This window comes from Lepidochelys olivacea (genome assembly GCF_965140295.1).
Source record: "Lepidochelys olivacea isolate rLepOli2 genome assembly, chromosome: 7".
Taxonomy (NCBI): Eukaryota; Metazoa; Chordata; order Testudines; family Cheloniidae; genus Lepidochelys; species Lepidochelys olivacea.
Genome location: NC_140417.1, coordinates 8,961,088 through 8,982,572, shown reverse-complemented (window position 1 = coordinate 8,982,572; position 21,485 = coordinate 8,961,088). Strand labels below are relative to the sequence as shown.

General features: G+C 44.6%; 1 protein-coding gene across 3 annotated transcripts in view; it reads left to right on the top strand.

Moving 5' to 3' along the window:
- TAFA4 (TAFA chemokine like family member 4) overlaps window positions 1-21,485 on the top strand; it is a 112,374-nt gene that overhangs the window by 20,620 nt on the left and 70,269 nt on the right. For all 3 annotated transcript variants that reach the window (XM_084632834.1, XM_084632832.1, XM_084632833.1), the window contains 2 exons: window positions 15,723-15,858; window positions 20,743-20,858. In XM_084632834.1, the coding sequence (XP_084488960.1) occupies window positions 15,779-15,858; window positions 20,743-20,858 (196 nt within the window). In that variant the 5' untranslated portion in view covers window positions 15,723-15,778. The remainder of the gene's footprint in view (window positions 1-15,722; window positions 15,859-20,742; window positions 20,859-21,485) is intronic.

Here is a 21,485-nt window from a genome sequence, read left to right as displayed (position 1 = left end):
CTATCTGACTTCTCAGCAGCCTGTTGCTCACTGCTAGGAAACCTGATGAGGTTTCCAGTGACAGAACAGCATGGCATGAACATGATGCAACAATGGCCTTGTCCAATGTTAATTGAAGTCAGTGAGGTCCTGAGCAGGGCACCGAGTCAAGTCCAGTATTCATCCTGAATGCCCAATTGCCGCGTTACATCAGCTGTTCCCATTACCTGTTTGCTCACCCCTCCTTCAGGATTAAAGACAAATCACCTTTTTAAGGTAAGCCGTTGGTTTTGAAAGCACCTGTATAATGTTAGACATTATTATCCGCTGTGATGCTGGTAATCCATAAATAAGTAAAGATCTGTGAGAACCCCTGTCTGGGTGTATTTTCAGCCTTTTAACTAGGAAAAAGATTGGACAGGATTGGGATAATCTTTTAAATGCAATTATTTATTGATCTCACTTTGACTCATCCTACTAGCAGGAATGCCCTGCTAACCTATTAGCAGTATTTTGCTTTCAGTCAGTGATTATTGAACAATGAGGAGTGGAGTTTAACAAACCCTTTTCAGGAATAGTTGTTGAACTGCAGGATCTGTAGAGGGAGGGAAACATGGGGCTTTCCCCATTTCACAAGGAACAGCTTTTTAAAAGTGCATTCACTCATCAGAATAAATTTTATGGACATGCTCCCTTAGGTTAGATGAGCAGTTTTTTAGGCCTGGCAGCAGAATGCTTTCCCATTTGGGGGCACTACTGTCCCCCCCAAAAGAACCATTTTAAAGGATTTCTAGACAGAATGCTATTAGGATGCTGAGGGTTGAAGGTATAGCCATTTGACCCTATGCTTCCCTGACTTCTGCATATTGCATTTCTCATGGTTATTTAATGTTTATTTTTGCATAAAGCACCATGTATATCTTTGACGGTATAAACAAAGAAATAATCCTTGGTTTCTAAGGATAAATTTTCAGCTAGTCCCAAACTGATCTCATTGCAATAGCTGCTCTGCACAGAGATGTGGCTGTAGATCTGTTTTGGACCAGGTCCTGCGTTCCTTACTTGAAATGTACTCTGGCAAAACTTCCACTGAAGCCAGTGCAGCAAATAGGGTCCTTCATGCATGCAGAGCATGTGGTTGGGTGCCCAGCTGCCCTAGCTGAATGCACTAATTAGCTCAACAGCCATTTTTGCTGGCAGGTGCATGTGCAGAAACGGGTAAGCTGAAAATGTCTGGGCTTGCTATAGATTATGGGGACTGGTGCGTTAAGTGGTGCAGTGGGCTGTGAGAAATGAGATGTTCTGTTGCTGGCCACGTTCATGCTAACATGGCTGCCAGAAATGTGTGTCCAGCCTGTAATGACACTTCTGGAAGTTTAGCACTGCATTTCTGAAATGCTTTCCATTACTTTTTTGTAACAATTAGCTAATGAGTCCCATGTGGCGTGATTACCCCTCCGCAGCAGAGACTCTGCCAGTCTGACTCTCTTGCTCAGAATGGATGCATGCGTTCGACAAGCACACGGTGCGGCGTTTGCACCTCGAACCGTAGCTATTGCTGGGCTTTTCTCTCCTTGCATAAAGTTTTAAGAACTTGGGACAAAATGAGCGGCGGGCCCAGGTTGAGACTCTGCTTGGGGCTACTGAATGAGGGAGGCCATCAGGCTCAGCCCTGGTCCTGGTCCCAGGGTATGATACAGCAGCCTGTGTGAGGGCCATGCCTGTGGCAAGCACCTCCTTGCCCCGACACTCCCCTCTCCAGAAGTGGGGCTGGTTTTGGGGATAGCACAGGAGTAGGTATGTTGGCGATGTGACATCAGAGAGCTTCCTTCCATTAAGAGAATTTTGTTGAACTGTCCAGATCTTGCCACCAGAGAAGCATTAAAAGAGGCCTAAATACACCCAAATCGTGGCCCTGTCTCTGTAACACAGACTTGTTGTACAGTGGCCATTCACTCAGCCTCTACATTCCAGCTCCATTCCTCTACATACCCTTGCTGGGGTTTCCATGGGGCCATCTTTCCCCTTCTCTTGGCTTTAGGATTGAGTGTTATCCTCCAGCTTATTCACAGCCAGTGACCATCCACATCTTGTTTGTGATGGGCATGGCTAGGAGGAAGCCACTGGAAGACCTTTACTCCTTGAGCCATGGCTTGTCCTAGCAGCCCCCACGCACCCACTGAGGAGGGCTGCATGCAGCTTCCTCTACAGCCCACCACCTCTGCCTTGCAGGGCCGCCTGGAGAATTCAGGGGACCTGGGGGCAATTCAGGCATTGGGGGGGGGGCACTGAAGGACCCCCCCGCCACCAAAAACTCTCGTGGAGGCCCCTGTGGGGCCTGGGGCCTGGAGCAAATTGCCCTACTTGCCCCCCCCCCCTCTGGGTGGCCCTGATGCCTTGCATGTCTAGCCGCAGAGCAAGGCAGTGATGTGAGGGGACCTCTCCCCCGGGAGCTGCACTGGGACACCAAATGGCTGCTGTCTTGAGGGTCTCAGGGCCCACACTTGGGTCTGCAAGTGGGATAGTTCACCGAGCGGCCACAAGGCTGCAGGTCAGCCATGCTTTCCTTTAAAGGGAGGGGGAATCTCGCTGGCATTGCTTCCAAACCATGGATATGAACCGGCTCATCCTTTTCAACCTGAGTGATGACTGCAAAAGCTGCTGACTGGGCTACATCATGCCTGTTAGGCAGAGCCCATAGTAGGGGCCAAAGGGGAGCACCAGGAGGCATCCTGCTGGAAGGAAGCAGAATTCCTCTTTTGCGTGCAGAGGGAGCATGCCCATAGGTGCTGGAACTTAGGGTGCGGGGGGTGCTGCCGCAGCCCCTGGCTTGAAGTGGTTTCCATCATATACGGGGTTTACAGTTTGGTTCCATGGCTCTCAGCACCCCCACTATACAAATTGTTCCAGCACCCCTGAGCATGCCTGCATTTCCTTATGTACCCCAGCCCTGCTCTGGGGCCAGTGTGGAGTGGGATGGGGGCTTGTTTCCTTTCTGCCCTCTCTAGGTGTAGGAGAGGAGCAGTCCCTGTGCTTCTCTGAATGCAGGGACTGCGTTTCTGCATGGCCCTTTTGTGGGCCCTACAGCTGGGGAGTGGGGAAGGGTTTCTGAGCCCTTTCCCGCTCTGTAATGGCCAGGTCTCTTGACAGATCTCCTGGGGGAGCTAGGAGCTGTATTTATACTTTAATGGCATGCTTCGCTTTTCATTACCCTTAGAGTTCGTATTAATCCTGCCAACTCAGTGTAATTACAGTCTGATTCCCTGGATCCTTCCTGGGATTCCCTGTGGGATAATGTAGTCTTGGCTTAGACTCAGCACCTGTCTGGAGGGAAACACGTCTCCCGCTGGATCACCCGCGCCACTTCCTGCGGCAATCTACGTTTCCCTGTAACACCTCCTAGCCAAGCCCTGCTCAGCGCGTGTGATTGGCTGGAAGCACTGCCCAGGAGCGTGAGGCTGCAGAATAGCTTTGCTTGGCTCTCTGCAAGTGGGGGGAAAAAAAAATCTCCCTGGTAAATCTCAATGAAAGACTTGAAAGCTTGGACTCTGAGAGATTCTCTGCCTTTGGTGTTTGCGTAGGGAAGCTCTGATTTCTGGCTCTGTAGCCTTCCCAGTGGAGCAGCGTTATCTGTGTTACCTCTCAGGTAGGATGATGATGAATAATAAATAACGCTATATGAAGGAGGAGCCCTATTCTGACTCCCATCCTCACACTGAATTGCACTTTATTGTATGAGTCGTGCTGTTGATCTTCATGGGATGACTCATGGAGTGAAGGCTATTCCACGAGATCTGAGATGGAAATTTTAAAATTTTTCTACCTGGCTTGAGAAATTTGGCTGTTTGTGGATCTTTGCAGGGAAAAGGGGGATGGAATCCTCTTCATCTGGCTGCAGAGTGGCTCCTCCAGGTCTAATGTGGTCATGCTGCAAGGGATGGTGGCTGATGCATTTATACAGTGGTAGACCCTCAAGCCCCAACCTTTATCTGCTCCAGTGCCTTGCATGACCACACACAGGTGCAGCACCCATGGAGCAAGGGAACACACAGGACATGTGTGTGCCTAGCATAGACACCCCTGCTCCAAAAAATAAATCTTGCTCTGCTCCTGTAGGTGAAACCTTGTTGGCCCTCTGCGCCATTGGACAGAGGGGGAAAAGGATTTCTCCCCATGCAAATCCATGATTCTATAATATTTTTGACAGGCTGTAACTTCCGATTGATGCCTTGCTGAGTAGCTGGACAGTCACTATAATATCCATATTACTTGGTTTGCCTAAATCCATGATTCACAAGCTGGAAGAGGTAGGTTTTTGACCTTATGGATGATGATGTGGTGTTCAGAGTTTGTTTAGGGATCATACTTTAGTTAGAAGGCTTTCTGTTGCATCCATCATACGGAGAGACTAAGCTCTTAGAGCGAGCAATAGTAATTTCTTAATGGTGTGTACGCAGAAAACACGTACCTGCTCAACTGTTACTAGGCCAGTTCCAACAGCCACACAACTTTTGAGTCCCAGCCTCACTCTTTAGCCCCAGATTCTCTCTGCATTCCACTTCTGCAATTTTAAAGCAATGAGAACAGCGCCATATTTCCCAAAGGACTGCACAGATATTAGCTGGTCCTTACAATGCTGCTGTGAGGTTGGTAAGTAGTATTGTCCCCCGTTTTCAGTTGGGGAGGCTTTGGCAGAGGGTAAAAACCATTTTCATCTTTGGGGCCCTCCATTTGTGCGTGCCCAACTTGAGACCGCGTGGGCCTGATTTCTAGTGGTACGGAGCATCCCACAACTCCCACTTGTTTTAAACTGCAGTGTGTCAGGCTAGTACGTTCAAAAATCAGGCCCCAAATGACAAGACTGAGGCCAAAATTTTCATAAGTACACAAGCGACTTGATCCAAGGCTATGCCAGGAGGTGTCAATAGAGATGGGATTAAGAACTCAAGGTTTCCCAGGCTAACGTCCAGTCCCCTTGGCTTCATTGCCCCTAGTGACATTCAAAGCACAGAAATGACCTCTACTAAGAGCCCTGTTGTGGTGTTTAGTCACTGGCTCACGTTGGGAGTGGCGTGGAATTGCACCAATTGTACGGGCCGCTAAGTGGCACAGTCCAATCCTGAGTGGCCTGATATGTTGCAGGACCCTCAAGATGGTGTTTCCTTGAGCGCCCCCACACTCTGTGTGTAGCTGGGAGCTGTGATTTGTGAGTGGCCCTTGTGTGGGGTGTGCAATATGTGAAAGACTTTTCGCCCACGTCCCCATTCCACAAGGGCCATACTGGTCATAAGTGCTTTCTAATATATGCAACACTTGTAAAATGAGCTGATTCAGTCACTCGGTTAACTTGGATTAAATACACTACCTTGGCTTGATAGGAGCCATTTTGGTCTGCCATGTTGTAATCCAGATGTCTCGTTTTTCCTGCTAGACTTGTGCAGTAATCTGAATCTTCAGGAAATTTTTCTCTGAATGCATTTCCAGGCACTCAGCAACTTCTTTGCCTTGGTGTGGGGAAGAGAGAAGTCATCCCTGTGCCCTTTGCTCCTTCTCTTAACCCCTCTGTGGGCCTGTGTAGCGTCATTCCAGCTGAGATGTGCACAGAACCCCTTTCACATGTGTTAGAATGCTCCTTCATCTTCCAGAAGGAGTCCACACTGAATAACACAAAGCAGCCTCCTATCTCCCAGGGCTGAAGCACGCCCAGCCCCCTGCTAATTTGTTCTGTCTAGACAAAAGCAACTAGAATACTCCACAGACTGCTGCTGCCACTGTTGTTTCGCTGGGCATGGTACCTTTATTGCATCACTGGTCCCGTTCATTTGCACAGGACTGCCTGAGGAGTAAAGTCCTACTCAGGGTGAGTAAGGGTGACACTGGGAGCTGGCCATGCATCTGAGTACAGGTCTTCGTTATAAAACTCTTGAATGAGTGGATCTATAGGGTAAACACTAGCAGACCTTTCTCTGTAGCCGTGCTAATGGTACCAGGAGTTATTTAACTGTATTAGCTGTTTCCTTGCCTGCCCTTGGGGGCATCTTTTTGTCTTCAGAGGCTGATGCTGTATTGGCCTATGTTGGGGCTGGGTGCTCGGCAAAAAGGAGACTGAGGCACCCCGGATGCAGGGTATTTACTCTGTATTCTGGGCACCCAGTGTTTGATGCTCCTGCTCTGCTCTCTACACCTACCAGGATTGCGCCCTGGAGACAATGGGGCAAAAAGGGGATTGATTAGAGCCAAGCATCCCTGTGCTCGATTTTTGGCTCCCCAACATGAATTCACAGAGACCATTTCCCACCTAACAAATAACTTGCTCTGTTGCAGAACTAACTACAGACACATACCGGAGGCAGTTGGTAGTGACTAGGAGGGGATTACGGCTGCTCAGGTGTCTATCACCCACTCCCCCTCCCATAATCTTGAGAATGAAGAGTCTTCCTGAGAGAGAACATCACATGTCAATGAAGACAAGAGCAGGTGTTTCCACACAAGTATATGGTATGCGATAACGCAGCAGTTCTCAAACTGTGGGTCGTGACCCTGTTTTAATGGGGTCACCAGGACTGGCGTTAGACTTGCTGGGGCCCAAAGCTGACGCCTGAAGTCCCACCACCTGCAGCCGAAGCCCAAGGGCTTCAGCCCTGGGTGTCGGAGGGTCAGAATACAGCTCCCCGCACCTGGGGCTGAAGCCTTTTGGCTTAGGCCCCCACAACCGGGGTGGCAGGGCAGACAGGCTCAGGCTTCAGTCCGCCCTCCTGGGGTCATGTAGTAATTTTTGTTGTCAAAGGGGGTTGTGGTGAAATTGAAGTTTGAGACGCCCTGAGATGGCATATATTCTGTGTGAACAGCCCGGATGCCACAGGGATGGACACCTCAGGGCTCTGTATAGATAATCCCATATTCTATGTGTAGCGTGCACTGATGGGCTGGATGGCTTTATTTTATTTAGGTCTCGTTAGTATTGTCTTGTTTGTTCCCCCAGTCGTTGTTAAACGGGGCTTTGAAATATTCCAGTGGAAAGGGCTGACTAGCTGTGACAGGTTGAAAGGCTGCCAGCGGAGAGTGAATGTGACGTCATTAAAAAGCACTTTGAGAGGGTTTGTTTTGCTTAGAGGTTTTAAAAATTGCTAGTAAAGCCTGTTGTGTTCCTGCAGAAGTCTGAAAGGTGCTGGGAACTGTCTGCAATCTCTTTGTAACTGAATTTTAGGCCGTGTGCCTAGTTTTTGTGTGTGTTAATGTTAACAGAACATTTGTAGCTTCTATTACCTCACTGTCTGAAGAGCTTTCTTACTTCAGTTAGATGTAAGGTAGGCAGTTGGAAGTGATAAGGCCTGACTTTCTCCTCCTGTATTCTGGTGTAAATAAGGGGCAACTGTACTGAAGTCAATAGTTACCTGGTGTAAAATGAGAAGAGGATCAGGCCCATTGTATGAAGGGTACGGTGCTCTTTTTGTCCTCTTGCACACACAATCTCCAAATCATCTCAGTATTTATTAAAGGCACAACCCTGCCAGCCTCACCCATGCGGGGTCATGTCTTATTACACAGGACCTCTCATGTAGTAAGATACTACTCCGTGAGAGTCCAGTTGGCAGAATCTGGCCCTTAAAGGGCTTGCCTTTTACAGTGATGGGATATTGGGGGAATGTCTTGGAGTTCAACTAAGGAGATGTTACCCGAAGCAGAGTCATTTCCGTTTTCCTTTAAAGAGTATTATAGCACCATCTGCAAGGGACTTAAGGGTCATGGTAGCAAACCAATTCAACACGCTCTCTAGTAGCTTAGAGGACTTGCGCAGTCATTGGACGGATGAGATGGGGAATATCACGTAGGAATAGGAAGGTGTTATTACTGCTGTATATGGCATTAGTGACCCACTTACTGGAATGCTGTGTCCAGTTCTGGAGTCTGCCCTTCAAAAAGGATGTTGGAAAGGTTGCAGAAAAGAGGTACAAGTGTGGAAAACCTGCCTGACCGGGAGAGACTAAAGTTTGTGAAAGAGAAGTTTAAGCAGTGACTTGATTCCCATCCGTAAGTACTGACATGGAGGGAAAGATTTCTGGTAGGGGAGGGCTCTTTAATATTTCAGAATAGGGCATAATGAGATCCACTGGGTGGAAGTTGAGGCTGGACAAATTGAGCATAGAAAAGGTGCAAATTTTTCATAATGAGGTTAATTAACCACAGGAACGACTTATCGAAGGATGTGGTGAATTCTCCTTCACTTCAAGTCTTTAAATCAATAATTATAATAGACTGTCTAGCTCTCATCTAGCATTGTATGGCTGTCTTTCTAAATGCTGTGCTCTAGCTCTAACAGAAGTTACCGGCCTGATGCAGGAATCACCAGGTGAGGCAGGAAGTCAGACTAGACTAGATGGCACCTTCTGGCCTTAAAAAAAATCTATGAAATGTGGTTGGGGTGGCTACAGGGGGCTAGATTGTGTCACAAGAACATGGCCCCTAGGAAAGGGCGACATGTTGCTTTTCCACTCCAGGAGCATAACAAGGAAAGAATTGTGGCTCATGGAGCCACAGTCCCCCTGCCTGTTTCACCCTTGCTTCTGGGTGGAAGGTAGTAACAGGGCTGGATTTAGGGCCAGGCAACCCAGGTGACTGCTTGGGGGCACCGGGCTTGGGGTGCTCTTTTAGTTGTTAGCAACAAAAGGGAAAAGAGAACTTTTTGAAGTAAAATGTTTCAGGTATTCCGTATGTGGGTTCATTTTTCACTAACCTCCTAGAATGTCCTGGACCTTTCTAGAATCTCATGGAACCTTCCAGGCGTTCTTAAAATTAAAAAGCTTCTATAGAGGATACAATTTTTTTTTATTTGCTTATATATGTCATGCATAAATACATTTGCACGGTAGGATCTGTAAATCTGTATCCTCTTAAATGTCTGCGATAAATCATGCATACAAATTGTTTCTCAACGTCATGAAATGGGCTACAAATGCAATAAAAAAATAAGGTATTCAAAAGTTTAACAAATGGAGGGGAGGGGCACCAAAGACGCTCCTTGCCTGTGGCACCATTTGGTCTAGGGCCAGCTCAGGGTGGTAAGTACTTCTCTAGTCGCCTATATTATCTGCAAATCATGACCCCCTTTGCCATGCGCTGCCTCAGCTCTGCCTACCCTCTCTTCACCTGCTCCCCAGGCTCCTGCTATGGGGGGCAAGGAGTAGGAGCTGTTCACCTCCTACATAGCCAAGACCAAGAGGATAAGGGACAAGGGTCTTGATCCCTTTTCTGCCACTGCACCAGTATGCAGGCCAAGGTCTTGGGCAGAGTCTTCAGAGACAGCCAGCTATGCAAGAAGGCCTGCAGGTAGGCGGGCCACTTGTCCAGTTTTAAACTGGGCAGTCCTCCTTTTGGATGGTTTGTCTCCTGTGCAGTACTGAAACAAAATGGAACGTGAGGTTCTGCCCCCGCTGGTGTGACCTTACATCACCATGCATGCGAGGACACACTGGTGGTGGTGGGCATACCATTCCTGGGAATATGTGAGTGGCCTCCCTGTAGTTCAGGACTGAATGGACAGAGTGGATCTTACTCGTGGCAGAGAAACGGTGCTCACAACATTTGTTTGGTGCCGGGGGCGGGGGGGGGGGGATGACTGGAGGAGTCTGACACCAGCACATTAATATGATTAATGACAAAACTTAATTTGCACGGATGGCTCATTCGAACACAAAGGAGAACTCTCAAATGAGAGGCTTTGCAGCAAGCAGGCGACATTGAGGGGATTTCTCCAAGGGAGAGGCTGGTTCTGAGTTAGAACAATAAGGAGTGAGGTTTCAGAAGGAGCAGTTGCTGCGTATTCTATAGATGAGAGTTAATGAGATTTTTTTTCCAGTAATGTCGAAAGTTGGAACGGTTTAATATCGCTTTGCTAAATTATGTATACACAGTCCAGGGCACTGCCTTATTTCACATCAGCCTGGGACAACTCTTTTTTACTATAAAATTGCAAAGAATTCCATTTAGGCCGTTTCCGATATCTTAAAACACAACTGTAATTACAGCGAATGGAAGAGTCAAGTGGCTTTGCTGGCATGACATTCTTTGGAAATATGTTTCTAGCCCACTAGGGGGCACCCATGTCCCACTAAAGGAAGGCTGAGCATTGTGAAGTATCTGCAAAGTATTTTCAGACTCTGTTTTTTTTTTTTTTTTAACCTGCTCTTACTCTTTTAATCTGAACTTCGCCTCAGGATGGTTTGAAAGAGAAGTGATCGTATTATCTATTGCCTTAAAAATACTTGGTTTGCTACACATTAAAAGGAAATAACGCCTATGTGGATGGCATTAAACAATTGCAGACGTGTCTGACCAAATGATCTTAAATACAGTGAGAGAAGAATAGATTGCAACACCCCCCCCCGTTGTATGAGTTTTGATTTATTTCAGAAATAAATGCTACATGTTAGTTTATTTCTCTTCACAGCAAAATGTTGTCAGTCACACAGGCATAGCTCTTATGTATGAGGACCTTCCCCCCCCCATGCAAGGTGCTGCATTCCCTCAGTTCCCATTGACGCCACAAGGAGGTGCTCTGCACCATTCATGATCAACTATGAAATACCTGGCGCTTATATAGATGCTTTTCATCAGTAGATGGCAAAGGGATTTACAAAGGAGGTCAGTGTTCTTATCCACATTTTACTGCCTTATCCTCCATTTTAGATGGAGAAGTGGAGACACAAAGGGATGAGATGTCATGTCCGAGATATCCAGCAGGTTAATAGCAGAGCTGGGGATAGAACCCAGGGTTTGGGACTCCTCGTGCAGTGTGGTAGCCACTAGACAAAATTGCCTGTCATTAGAGTCATAAGGAATGCTTGCTGCATTTAAAATCAATTCACTGAATCAGGTGGTTTTAACTGGTGGAAACATTTCCTGAAGAATAAATTAGGTTTGGGATTGTTTTGAGAATTGCATCTTTGACACTCCGTTTAGATTACATGAAGAATTAGAGATGAGGGACAAAGTCCAATTAAATAACCTGGACTAATTAAAACAAACACACACAATTTTCTCTAGTAAAGATAATTAGGCCTTTGGCGATTAATAGCTAAATATCCACTACTGGTCACATTTGTTTAGTTCTAGAAATGGGTGGTCTCTCTTTAGGACAACTTGGACATTTTGTTTTAGCACTTTTAATGTCATGCCAGATGTTTTCCAATCAAACCTTAGCACTGAGCATGGATGGTTTTGAAATGTGTGGCCTGTAAAACTTGGACCTTAATCTCTTCCCCCGCCCCCTCCACTAACAAATTGCATATCTTGATAGCTACCCCCCATTATGCTTCATTTACTAAAATGTAATGGTTCAAAATGGTTAAATAAAGACCTTCAGTAGTTTAAGGAATTTCTCAGCTCTCATGCTGACAAATCTCCTTGTACAATATATGGCATGTGAATTTATTTCATTTATGCAAATTATTTTACAGAAGAAGAGCCTCTTAAGAGATGGGCCATCTGTCTCTGTCTCTCTCTCCCCCCCCCCCCCTTTTTTTTTTTTTTTTTAAATTGAGGACATATTGGGTACATTTCAAATTAAGGTCCTATTTATAAATTCTTGGACACCCTTATCATCTTTTAATAGCTCATTATAAAGGATGTTATAAAATGCACTGGTAATAACCTCTTCACAGATGTTAAAACTAGCTATAAAAAGATACTTTATAACATGCAACTATTGGCAGGAAAAAAGCCCACTTTTTTTTTGTACTTCTGTTTAGTTATCTGCCCCCATCACCATTAGTGTCTCAGCACCTCACAATCTTCTAATGTATTTATCCTTACAACCTCCCACTGTGAAGCAGGGCAGTGTTTTGCAGTTAGGGAATTGAGGCACAGAGGGGCTAAGTGACTTGCCAGAGTCTGTAGGGGAGCCGGGACTTGACCCATCTTATTCAGCCTTTGCTCATGCTGGTAAGCTTTTACTCATGTGAACAGTCCCATTGGCTTCAGTGGAACTACTCATGTAAGTAAGTGCTCACCTGCATGAATAACGGTTGCATAATCTGTTTCAATGTCATAAATGGAAGCTTAATGTAGGAATTAGATAAGTTCATGGAAGATAGCCATTGATGGACCTATTAGCCAAGATGGTAAAGGATACAAACCCATGCTCTGGTGTCCCTAAGCCTCTGACTGCCAAATTCTGGGAATGGGCAACGGGATGGATCAGCTGATGATTGCCCTGTTCTGTTCATTCCCTCTGAAGCATCTGGCCTTGGCCACTGTCCGAGGACGGGATACTGAGCTAGGTGGACCTTTGGTCTGACCCAGTATGGCCTTTCTTGTGTTCTTAAGTATTTATTAACACGACAGTAACATATGTGGAAGTAAAAACCTTACGTTCTATGAAAGAACAGTTAAATTTCTGTCAATGTGCATCTAAGAAAACAGGTTGCTTGATTCAGATTCAGTTAATAGATGGATGGAACACTTACTCTGTACAACAAACCATCTTCATTTCACTGGTAGGCTAAAAAAGAATGAATTGTTGGACACCTGTTGTCTTGTACCATGTTGTTCAGGACAGGGAGTTGTCACTGGGTTCTGTAGTACTATTCTAGAGCATGAGGAGACGGAGGTTAAATGGACTTTGCGTTTTCCATGTAACATGAGAGAGCTTTACAGTCTCCCCATTAAGTTAGGTTTTGAAATCAGGTTAATGAATAAGGGCATGATCTTACATTACTTACACATCTGAAAACCCCATTGAAAGGGTGCTCAGGGATGGCAGAACTGGGGTCCCTAGAGAGCCCTTCAGACTTACTGCAAACCCTTACTTATGCAAGTATATCAGGGGGCCAATCCTGCAAATTTCAGAGTGCCACTTACTGGTACTGAGCACCCACAATGCCCATGGGCCGGTTATTGCGAAGCACATCTCCAGTGAAGTAAAGGATCTGGCCCATTGAGGCCAGTTGCCATTAAGTCGCTTGCTACCTTCCGGGATCAGGCTCTGAGCCTGTAACTGGCCAATGAGAGTATCGTTACCTGCCCCTGGCACTGGGGACTGGCTGCATTAGAAATCCAGACTTCCCCAGGAGAGATCTTGACTCGGAAGGTCAGGAGTAATTGTATTGTTTGTGCAATCTGTAAACAAGTAATTGTTCTGCTGCTGAAAGCATTGCCACACCCGCTGGGTGATGCAAGAACCAGCATTAAAATCTGCCAAGGGGAACATTACTTATATGGAAAACAGGCACAAAACCCAGTGTCAGGACTAAAATCTTGGAATTTCTTTTAACATAATCAGGTGAGGATTTTTTTTTTTCTATTTTCTTTCTCTTATTGACCTGAAGCAGCTAGTCTCGGCCCCATGACTGGATTGTGGCAATCCCGTCCCCACAAACAACCCCATTCTTTCAAGAAGTTTTGCATCCAGATAGCATGGGGAAGCCTTGAATTATGGTAGTGGCAGTGTCCTCAGTCTTTCTCTCTCTGTTTAGTGACTGCAAATTGGAATAACCCATACTTTGTTTTTCTTTAATCAGTAAACACACAGAGCAGGTTACAATAAAATTCTCTTTGCTTCTAGACAAACCTGCAGGATATATACACTACTACATTTGAGTAGGAAACCGGTATGACCTAAAAACTTAGTAGTATAGTATGGTATTGATTTCTGAAAGGGCAATGTAAAAATATCTGTCTAATTTGAAATGGACAAACATGTATCGGACACAAAACACATCAGTCATTCTCTCTTGTATTTAAAAAAAATCCTAGAATTTTTTTTAACTAAAGCTGAGAAGTTTGTTTTTTCTTCACTCATATTTATAGAAGAAATTATTAATAAAGACAATAGATCTTTGTCTTCAGATGCCACCTTACTAAAACCTTTCTTGAATAGAGTTGCTGCATTGTTTGGATGCAGGCACATGCCAATACTCTCCATGTTGGTCAAACAAGGAAGAGGAAGAAAGTGATTTAATTTGTAGCTTGTTATCCTGATATTACTTTAATTCCAACAATTTCTGTTTTTCTCACTGCAAACTGAACAGCAAAAGATCAACATTGCAAAGCATGGGCTTTCCTGCTCTGAGCATCAGCCACTGAAAGGCACCTGCTAACATGCTTTAATGACCCCAGAGATGCTATGCCCTCCAAAGGAAGGGTGTAATTTTGTATTTCTTAAAAGCAAATTCCTAATTGTTCCCATTGCGTAGCAAAATAAGAATAGTGGTGATAGAAGAAAATAAGAAAAGGTCATTTTGATCACTCGGTAGGCAAAGAGCACATTATTGTGAGCGCTGACAAATTACACGGTGTCATATTTCTGATAGTGGAAGGTCAAGTTGAGCCCGGGGTAGGAGAGAGAACAAATATAAACAATAAAAGCAAAGGGACTCGAATTTTTATGCGATGAAATTTTCAGCTCATTATTTTATGGAACACATGTCAATAAAGCTATTAGAGTTTCTCTGCAGAACAATTTCTTGAAAATGCAGCTTCTGGAAAAACACACTTATCAGCATGAGATCTGGTGACTGTCACTGACTAGTCCTGATAGCAGACCCGGAGAATAATGTGATCCATTGTCAAAATGTAGCCATATGCGATCCTTCGGAACCTCTGTTCTTTAGATCCAGGGTGACGCTACTAATGTTGCAGTTAATTCAAAATGGGAATGGTGCAAGGTGTCATAATTGCAACTTGGTTTCAGTAAATGGAGTGCTTACTCCCCACCCATCTCCTACCCCTCCCCACCCTGAAACTGAACGGGGATGGGGGTGTGGATGTGTGATGCTGTCTCTGAACAGCTGGGATTTGGCCAGATGTGGAAATACTGGGGTTCTTCCAGTATTTCTGTTTCAACTGGACACCAAATGCACCAGGAATTTCCCAAGAAAGCCTTTTTAGTGAGATTTCCAGCCCAATTCTGCAGGCACCAGAGGTTTGGGTAATTCCTGAAATGCATCTGAACCTGTGGGACTCCAATAGCCCGTGGAGAGTTTCCCCCTGTGCTGGGGAACTCTTCTCTGCATCCTGCATTGGCCCCACCCACATCGTAAGAGGGAGGAGCGGGCATGACAATGGGTGGGTGGGGAGGTGGCCCAGCAGAATGGAGCTCTGTTATGCCTGCATAGAAGTTACAGCTGCATGGAGCAGCTCTATCTTGCACTGGGGCCAGGTTGCTGAGGAACAGGGAGAGAACAAATGGCTCTCTGCAATGCTTAGGTGGGATGCAGAATGTGCCCCATGGTCTTTACCTGATGGAATAAGAGACTGAAGTCAAAGGGCCTGATCCAAACCTTATTGATGTCAATGGGATTTTTTGCAGGGACGCCGATGGCCTTTGGTTTAGACCCTGAGCAGGACAGGAAGCAGACAATGTTTCAGGTGATCATGGGATCATAATGCCATTCCTAGGTCCCAGAGGGGTGTGGAGCCCTTCCCAATCCCTAGAACTTGCTTGGTGGCTGGGCAGCCTTATGGCTATAAGGAACTACATGTATGATCAAATACTGTATTCATTGTATTTATTATTTTTGAATGGGATGATCTCTGCATAGTTAATCCAGTGATCTTTCAAAACTGCCTTGTAATATTTTCTCTGTATACTTGAAAACAGTTTAACTAGCTCTCCAATACTTTGCTGCCTTTTGACTCTCATTGCATTGTAGATGGCACTGTACAGCAATGATTTTGTTGACAGAACTCTATTAAACATCACCACTCCAAATTCTAATTGCTGTCTTATCTGGTTTCCTCTGCAGGTCCCCAGAGTGAAGGAAAATTTCTGAAATGCAGAAATGCTTGTTTGTAGCTGCAAATGGGAATTTGGAATAACTGTGAAAATCGCACTGAAATAATTGTGTTTGACTGGAACAAAATTCTTGCAAAGTCCCCAAGGTAAGACAACTTTTTATCTTTGGAATTGGCAATGAAGATTTGCCATTCTGGTTAGCAGTAATGCCCATTTGAATCTGTCAAAGGGAACAGACAACCCTTTAGCTCTCACCTTGCACGGGGGAAGGGCCCAGGCCCTCAGTCGCCAGGAAACAGGGTGTTGGCCATTCTCTGTGTCCAGACCCCTGCACATACCTGCCCTCTGCAATGATCATACACCCTTATCCCACCACCTAGATACTTAGAAACTGCATAGGGGAAACTGAGGCACCCCCACACTATTCAGAGGAAACATTAAGAACAGTCCCGCTTCGTCACATCTCTCCCCCCTTTGAGACCGAACTGAGCAGGGTCACTTTAACTGAAATTCAAAGTCACCAACGTTCCCATGGATGCCCCAGCATCTCTCCCGTTCCTTGGTGGGAGTTGCACCAGGCCCTTCCAGTTTCACGCCCTCCCTTAGGTTGGGGGTGGTCGATAGCACTCGCATGCCGCATGTGGGAAGGTTTATGCGGCCCGTGCCCTTTTGCCACCCCAAAATCCCCCGGGGGTCAAACTGGGATCGGGTCTTCTCCCAGCGCTCCAGTCTGGAGGGCTGCAATTCGGGCTCTCTTGGTTAAGAGCCTGCATCTTGACCTGGGCCACATACTGTTCACTTCCAGAACTAGCATGGAGGCATTCCTTTCTCAACAACCTTGTCTCCCCAACAAGCTGGCCAAGCACAGCCACTTGGTTATAGGACTGTTTAACTTTCTTAACAGCTTTCACCTCATTTTTGAGAGAGTTCTGCTGACATCACCTGCTGCTAAATGTGGTGAAATGCCCACCTCCTATTATTTAGTGTCATCTCACTTCAGTTTTTTTTTTTCTTTTAAAAGAGATCTTTATACTAGTGAGTTGTAGACAACACCTTAGTCATTTTCTTATTCATGCAAAGGTTGTAATGCTTAACTATACAGGTACAGTTAAATTGGTACAATACCCCCTAGTGGCAATGCATTTATATCCGTCTAAAGGTGCTTTATATTGGTACAGCTGTTTCTATATGATAATGGGAATAAGCTCTGCTGGTATAAGGCATCTTTTATACCAGTATAATTGCATCCATAGTACGAGTTGTAACTACATTAGATTTTGTACCAGTATAACTATTTCATTTAGGGAGTTGATTTTTTTTATTATGTGTAGGCCAGGCCTCAGTGAAAGAATTTGTCTCATATTGGTCAAGAGGGCCTTGAACTGAAATCCTGGATTCACGCCTCCTCTGACCTTTGCAGGGGTTCCATATTCACATCTACAGCCCAGGCTCCTCTCTCTAGATCAGTACATTTAAGAACTTTTTGCCTTTTTTAGAGAGTAATTGCATGATACCGTGGGCAGCAAACTGCTCCTCCCTGCACTACCTAAAACTTGGCAGGTTGCGGAGGCCAGATTTTCAGCCAAGTCCAGCACTCCTAATTGGAGCCAGATTTTTAAAAGAGCTCAACTTCCATTTAAGCACCTACATGAGGGCTAGGTTTTCAAGAGTGCTCAGCACCCGGCTGCTTTTATCGAGAACAATGGAGAATCAGCTTCCTCCCTCAGTGAGAATAATGGGAGCTGCGGGAGCCGGAGCACTTTACTTAGATGTCCAAATGAGGTAGGAAGAATTTTCAAAAATCTGCCTCCTTATGCCTGATTGTCAGATCTTGGAGACTCCCCTTAACTTCGCCTGGAGTTGTGGGTGCCCAGCAGTTCTGAAAATCAGGCTCCAAATGTTTAAATTCTAAGGGTCTAAGTCTGCTTTCAGTTACACTGTTGTGCGTCTGCAGGAACACCGCTGGCTTCAGTCATGCTCCTTCAGGTTTACAGCAGGGAAACTGAGGTCTGAATTGGGTTAGCAGCAGATAGTTTGGTCTGTTTCCAACGTTTATGCTCAGAACAATTGAATGATCTTGATGACCAGAATAACCGCATATATCCAAGCTACATATTTTGTGTGCACTATTAAACACCGTGCTAATCATGGGCTCCAGATCATGCATTCAGGGGCATTTGAAGCAAGGGAAGTGTGAAGGTGAAATTCTGCTCTCTGTTAAGCAGTGACTCCCCTTCGAAGACTATGGGGATAAATAAAAGAAGGATCTGGCCTATAGTTATCTTGGCAGAGGTAAGCGGATTCTAAAGCCTAGCTGAGTAGGTTATTATTTTTTTTCCTGATTGCCATAGACTTCAACCAGGATCAGGCCCTAGCTGAAAACACTGATTATCCCTCTTACACCAGATTCACAGATTCACTTTAATGGAGTTGCTGGATTCAGACTGGTTTAAGTGAGAGGTGACTCAAACCCCAGACTGATCGGCGGAAATGGAGCTCCTCAAACTTTAACAGCTGGCCCAGTCCTGAATGAGTTCCACATGGGGAGTACTTCCAATGCATGGCCCAGTGTGAGTCTCCATTTTGTGGGTCTGATCCTCATTTACACCAAGACTCCTTTTACACCATTGTAGCTGTGTAAATGGGAATCAGGCCCTGTGTGTTTCCCCTTTTACAGCTTTGTTTGCACAGCATAACCACACACTGGCTTCAAGAGGCAGGTAGCTGCTTACGATAGGCAGACATCTCCTTCCCTTTAAAGAAGATCTTAAACTCTTGTCTGGCTGCTCTAAGTATAACTCCATTTTCTTAAATCAATAGACACTATTTACTTTTTAAATAGTCACCGTACAACAAAGATGGTTTATAAAAGAAATTTGCGGGGAGCGGCAGATGCTGCAAGGACAGCTGAGCAGGCACTGATCAGTTTACTTTTCACCAGTAAAAAGAAAAGGAGGACTTGCGGCACCTTAGAGACTAACCAATTTATTTGAGCATAAGCTTTCGTGAGCTACAGCTCACTTCATCGGATGCATACTGTGGAAAATACAGAAGATGTTTTTATACACACAAACCAGGAAAAAATGGGTGTTTATCACTACAAAAGGTTTTCTCTCCCTCCACCCCACTCTCCTGCTGGTAATAGCTTATCTAAAGTGATCACTCTCCTTACAATATATATTATAACAAGATCATAAACACCCATTTTTTCATGGTTTGTGTGTATAAAAACATCTTCTGTATTTTCCACAGTATGCATCCGATGAAGTGAGCTGTAGCTCACGAAAGCTCATGCTCAAATAAATTGGTTAGTCTCTAAGCTGCCACAAGTACTCCTTTTCTTTTTGCTAATACAGACTAACACGGCTGTTACTCTGAATTCTTCACCAGTGTATTTTTTTTTTCAATCGTAAGATAATGGGTGTTGCTAAAATATATTTACAACAGGCTCTTAGCCTGATGGTTTGTGATATTGCAAAGTACTCCTGTGAGCTGTTTGGGCCGCACCAATATTGCCACTAATGAAAAAGCAGAGAAGGAAATGCAGGAAAGGAAAAAGAGGCAAGTTGTTCTAAATGAGAAAACATGAGATCTGGGTTTTGATGGGGTATGTATTTTAAATGTTTAAAATCAAATGGAAATGCTTTCTCAAGCCGTTATGGTCGAGGTGTCCAGTTCGTGAGGTCTCCTCTTTATATAATTTGTAAACATTCAGAATGTTCGCCCACTTGCGTGATCTGATTAGCCTTTAGATTATAAAGCCTTTAGATTAGATTACTATAGCCTTTAGATGATAAAGTTTGACTTTATAATCGAATAAACAAACTGCCTTGCAATTGCGTCGGGAAAGCTGAACTGAAGTCTGCGCCAAAAAAAAAAAAGAGGACCATGTAGTTTTGTGGTGTTCATTTTTTGAGTGGTGGTTTGGTATCAATAAGAATGCTCAAGGTAGACTTTTCCAAATCCCAGCATGCTGGTTAACTGCAGATCAGGAGTTGCTGCTCTGAAAACCGTATTTAGTTCAATTTATGCACATCCATAAACTAATTTTGAATTCGTTTGAGACATTCTCGCGTACAGCATTTGCTGAAAAGATGGAATCTAAGGGTACAAGTGCACAGCACGCTCTTGGGTACTTTGTATAAATAATACATCATCATAATTCAATTTAAGAAAATGATCACATTACCTTTCCATACGATGAATGCTACTGTGGAAGCCATGGCAGAGGAATGAAAGCCGGGAAGACCTGGGCACTAACGCTGCCCTCCATTGGGCCTGATTCTGCCACCCTTACATGGCAATGTATCTTACTCCTCAAATAGTCCCATTGATTTCCTTGGAATGAGCTGTGGAATAATTTGCTACTCAGCATGAATGAGAATACAGGAATCTGACCTTTTATATTGCAGCAGTGCTGTGAGGAGCAGTTCCCCAACACCTTGATGTGGTAGGCAATGCTCGCAAAGCAGATTGCGGCCAGGTTTCTACCCAGGCTCAGCCCCCATTATTCTCAATTGGAGCTGTTGCATACTGAGTCTTTTGTAAAAAACCCAGCTACTTCACTTAAGTGCCTAAATGGGAGCTGAGCTTTTATTTTGAAAATGTGTTCTGAAAATTTATTAACTCATAAAGGGATTTTCCTGTTCTGTTTCTGAATCTGAGCTGGGTCCAGTTTAAGACCTCACCTGCTCAAAGTAACATTCAATCTGTAGATATTTAAATTTAATGTTGCTTTGAGTGTGCAAGGTTCTTACTTTTAAACCTCAGATTCACAGAGCCTAATGAAGTCACTAAGAACGTACATGGGTGTGTCAATAACCACTGCAGCGCTTCTAATGATGAAACACGCTTAGCAAGGAATTGATCCCAACCCAATTGTGAATTTGATTTTTGTCAGTATTACCTGGTAATAAACCATTTCAATCACTCGTCGGCATCTTTTCAGCTTTCCTCTTCCCAGAAGCATTTTTACACTGTTCCCTAGTTATATTGTTCTTTCACGCAGCTGCTTTCTTTTCTGCCTACAGGATGAGATTCTGTGCCAAATCAATGCTGCTATCTCACTGGCTCTTTCTGGTCTATGTGTTAATGGTGTGCTGTAAATTGTTGTCCGCCTCTAGCCACCATCCCCGAGGGCACACAGGTAGGAGCTTTTAAACTCATTACATGCCACTGAGACCAATTAATAACACTTGCGGAACGTTAGAGTCCACTTTTTAGCCATGGATAATTGATGAAGCTGTTGACAATGTGTTATAATCAGTGTGAAAGGTTAAAATAACAGCAAAAAAGAGTTGTTGTAATTTTATGTAGTGCTGTTCACAAGGCAGTTTTGGAGCAACTTCACAGTTGTTAAGATTTTGGGACTTTATTTTTTATTTTCCTTTTTTTTTTTTTTTTTTTAAAATCTTAAACAGTTATACGGATAGTTTCTGTTAATGTAGGCCCTTATCAATGGAAAGATTCCTATTGGATCAGGCCCTTAGTGCTACCCGAGTCAATCCTTCCATTAAATTACCCATACCCTTCTTGTTAAATTAATCCTTACTGTATATTATCCATTTCCCTAGCATGGGTATTGAGGCAAACAGTGAGAAGATATGATTTGAATCAGAAGAGGAAGTTGCTTTCTTGCTATGTTAGATGGTAGCACTCTTATCTCTAAATGAGAACCTCAAGTCTGGCTCAAGTCTGATTCCCAGACTTGGGCTCATTCCCAGTGCTAACTCTGCTGTTCAGTACTAAAAAGTGGAGCTTCATTTGTTAGAGG